Source organism: Cynara cardunculus, unplaced genomic scaffold, assembly GCF_001531365.2.
Source record: "Cynara cardunculus var. scolymus isolate 2C unplaced genomic scaffold, CcrdV1 Un_Scaffold_326, whole genome shotgun sequence".
Classification (NCBI taxonomy): domain Eukaryota; kingdom Viridiplantae; phylum Streptophyta; class Magnoliopsida; order Asterales; family Asteraceae; genus Cynara; species Cynara cardunculus.
Genome location: NW_020200571.1, coordinates 167,967 through 171,589, shown reverse-complemented (window position 1 = coordinate 171,589; position 3,623 = coordinate 167,967). Strand labels below are relative to the sequence as shown.

Here is a 3,623-nt window from a genome sequence, read left to right as displayed (position 1 = left end):
AATTCACCTTTTAACGATTCAGATGTTGTCTCTTAATGGAACTATTAAAAGGTAAACAAACAACCCCCTACCTCTTAATCTAAAACCCTCTAAATGATTTTGTATCATGGGTCTCTCTTATCCATTCAGCACCCTAATTTCATTGTAAACAATCAACAAACAATTATATTTTATTTTGCACTATATCATAAGAGCCTTTTAATCATTCTGCACCAAACCATTCAGCAACTACCTAACAGTCTGAGCACTTTGCAACATTTTTCAAGATTTTCCATTTTTACCCTTACAAAAAGTAACAACTAACTTTTGTAACAATCGTACTTGACATTTTGACTCAAAACCAAGTGTCAAGTACGATGGTTAGAAAAGTAAAACACAGTAAATATAACCTGCAAAAACATTTGGGGTTTCAGGAACAGCAGTAAAAGGGCAATGAAAACGTTCATTGATAAATGCTTCTGTGAGTAGCAGCAGAAGGCAATTACAACTAAATTTGATCCCTACATAAGATAAATAAGTATTGAAAAATGATGAGAAAAGTTCAGAAATTGATACAAAATATGAATTACCTCTCGACGTCCGACGAGAGACGTTCCGCCAACCGTATCTCCCTATAGATCGTTCCCCCTATCGAAGAAGAAAAAATGCCTATACAAGAAACGAACCAAGTGATCAGCACAAATGGAATGATAGTATGGCAAGAAAAAGTTCAAATGAAAACCGTTAATATTTTGAGAACCAGCTATTTCATGAAATATTCATAATGAATAACCCCAAAATATTATTCATCAATAGTTGGTTTCCAGGTTCTCAAACTATTTAGGTCCTCGTTTGAATCTGCTCGTAGTATGGTAAATCTTTCTCACCCTATTTTTGGTAAATCATCTCTAGTGCCACAGCTTACTGCAGAATCCGTTTCTGGGTCGTTTAATATTTATGATATCGGCAAACGAGTGAACCAACTGTCCAGCCAAGCTACACGGATCGTCAATCAGGGTTTGGATGAAGGTGTTGACCACTCGGCGTTCCTGTTCGGTTGACCTCAAACTGAACCATGTGAGCAGCTTTAATCTAAACTCTTGTTTGATATACCCTTGGCACTCGAGCCACCGGATGATTTTCACACAATATTCAAAGTTTTCGTCCAAACTACCAGCTCCRCCTTTGCGGGTCCCAAGGGGTGATCCATTTATCAGAGTGCTATCACAGTCGTGTGTCTCTTCCATCGTGCTAGCTGGYCTTTTCCGGGATACTTCAATCTGTGAATCAACGGCTGGGACTTCCCCATTTGACCGATGGTGAGCCCAGTTTTCAGATTCACCACTACCGTTATCTGGTTCAGCATTTCGGCCTACTGAACAGCCGTTCTCTTCATCCCTAAAGGAATCAACCGGAAGGGCTATCTCTTCGTTYAGATCGGGGACGGTTGCAACATTCAAGTCAAGCCCATGTGAAGTGGATGGCAACTCATCTATTTTTGGAGTTTCGGGTTTGATTATTTTAYTAAGTCCACTCAGAGCTGCACCTGAAATACCATCTAGGTATCCTCGTTCTTGAGCCCATGCTAAGCGGAGGATCTTTCCAAGTTCTCGGACTTTAAACCCGGAATCAGATTCAACATCTTTTGCACCAGACGTTCCTTCGTTATGAGGAAGCATAACAGCATTTGGGTTCTTCTGAATTATCTCCACACTTCCGGTGAAACACTTGACCTCTGAGTGTCCCAAATCACCAATATCGGTGTAGGACACAACCCTAAATAAGTATTCAGTGCAAGGCTGCAGATTGGAGATCAGAATTCTTCTTTGAGATCGTGGAAATGTTGCAACTGGATCTTTTGTGTGTGTCTCCGTTGTTTTGGAGTACCATAACTTAAATCCGATAATATCGTTGGACAATGCTGTAGATAGTTCTATTAATACAAGCACTACMGAAGAAGCTGTTACTTCTTCAAAAATGAATTTGCATGCTGCAGGAAGTGAACCTTCTGCGAAGAAACAAATAGAGAAAATGTATCAAGAACATAGTGTTGCTTACGTTCTTTCATAGGGGTGTGTAAGGGCCTATTCGTTAGCAGCTTAATGAGCTTAATGGACTCACAGCTTATTCAGTAAGCTATACATGACTGTTTGGTAGTGGCTTAATGATACAGAAAGTGGCTTATCCAGTAAGCTTTCAAGGGGGAGCTTTACGCAGCAAGCCAAGTTTTTTCCAAAGCTGTACCTCCCAATTAAAAGACATGCTCCCAAACAAAAACCTTCATAATCTATATAGACAGATTAATTCACATGTAACACCCGGATTTTTTTTGGTAAGTGAAATCCCAAGTTTTAGGTGTGTTTTCATCCTTAGAATAGGTTTATCAAGTATTTTGAAGTTTGATTATGCTTGGGTATGAAAATAGGCAAGAAATGATCAAAGAATGAAATTTCAAAACTCCCCGACCGCGAAGAAAATTCCCTGGAAGTGAATACAACTCCCTGGTCGTGAAAGTTGGGCAGGTTTGGGTCTGGAAGGGTGCAGATCATGTGCCAAGTTTTTTCCTCAATAGAACCGATTTTCCTCCCATTGTTACCTCATTTCTCATCTCCTAACTCATTTCTCCCTCAATCAAACTTGGTCCAAGCATCTCTATTTCACCCAATCGATTTCTTCAAGAGTTTTGTGAGATCAATGAGCTAGGGATTATGATGAAAGCCCTTCACCATCTTCATCTTCTCCATTAGAGCTCATACCCACCTCCTGGTTTCCTCATTCAAACTCGATCTGGGGACTTGCTAGTGCTTTTATTCATCTTCTCCAAGCATTTAACAGATCCTAAACATCAAGATTTCAAGTCTAGATCCAAGATCCGAGTTCATCTTCTTCATCTCCATTTCCACCATTGTTGTCCTAGTTTTTGGAGTTTCTTCCTAGAAACGAAGTATAAGTCATCTTAACCTTCTAAACTATTATTATTGTTAAAAACCTTTCATTTTAACCTCCTAGCGCATTTATTTTGAGGTATCTTCCATGTTTTGAAGTTTTGACCAATTTTGGATATTTTAGATGATTAGAGAATTTGAATAAGATTTGCTATGAATCTAACTTTGGGGTTACTTTTGGTACATCTCTAGGCTTTGGTTGTGACCTAGATAAAGTTTCAAGAGGTGGATGTTGATGGATCAAAAGCCTTCACCATTTTGGAAACTAGAGATAGATTTGGAACCTAGGTTTACTGTTTAACCTAACCTAACAAGGTGAGTTCACGTTGTTTTTGTAAAAACTACGTACATGCCAAAATGTTTATTAAAGTATTGATGTGTTTTACTTTATATTTATCATATGTTTTGAGTATTTGATGAAGTTAGCATATCTAGTAAATTTGGGTTAATAAATCTTGTAAAATACATCTACTTGGGTTCTTGGACATTTTGATAAATAAATTATATGGGTTCATTTGATGATTAATCCTATAAATGATATTATTTGGTGATAATGCATTTATAGTGTACTAGAAGGGTACTTGCACAATGAAGCAAGATAAATTTCCATTTTAATGTTTAGCTTTTATTGTCTCTACCAATGTAATACGATTTTATGTGGTTTTGAGAAAGCGACAATGTTTTTATTATAAAAATATA

At 37.7% G+C, this 3,623-nt stretch overlaps 1 protein-coding gene across 3 annotated transcripts in view; it reads right to left on the bottom strand.

Annotated features, from left to right (window-relative positions):
• Positions 1-422: 422 nt before the first annotated feature.
• The window catches only part of LOC112501622 (VIN3-like protein 1), a 12,498-nt gene continuing 9,297 nt past the window's right edge, over positions 423-3,623 (bottom strand). For all 3 annotated transcript variants that reach the window (XM_025105309.1, XM_025105310.1, XM_025105307.1), the window contains 2 exons: positions 867-1,987; positions 423-648 (listed from right to left, as the gene is read on the bottom strand). In XM_025105309.1, coding sequence (XP_024961077.1) covers positions 888-1,987 — 1,100 coding nt within the window. In that variant the 3' untranslated portion in view covers positions 423-648; positions 867-887. The remainder of the gene's footprint in view (positions 649-866; positions 1,988-3,623) is intronic.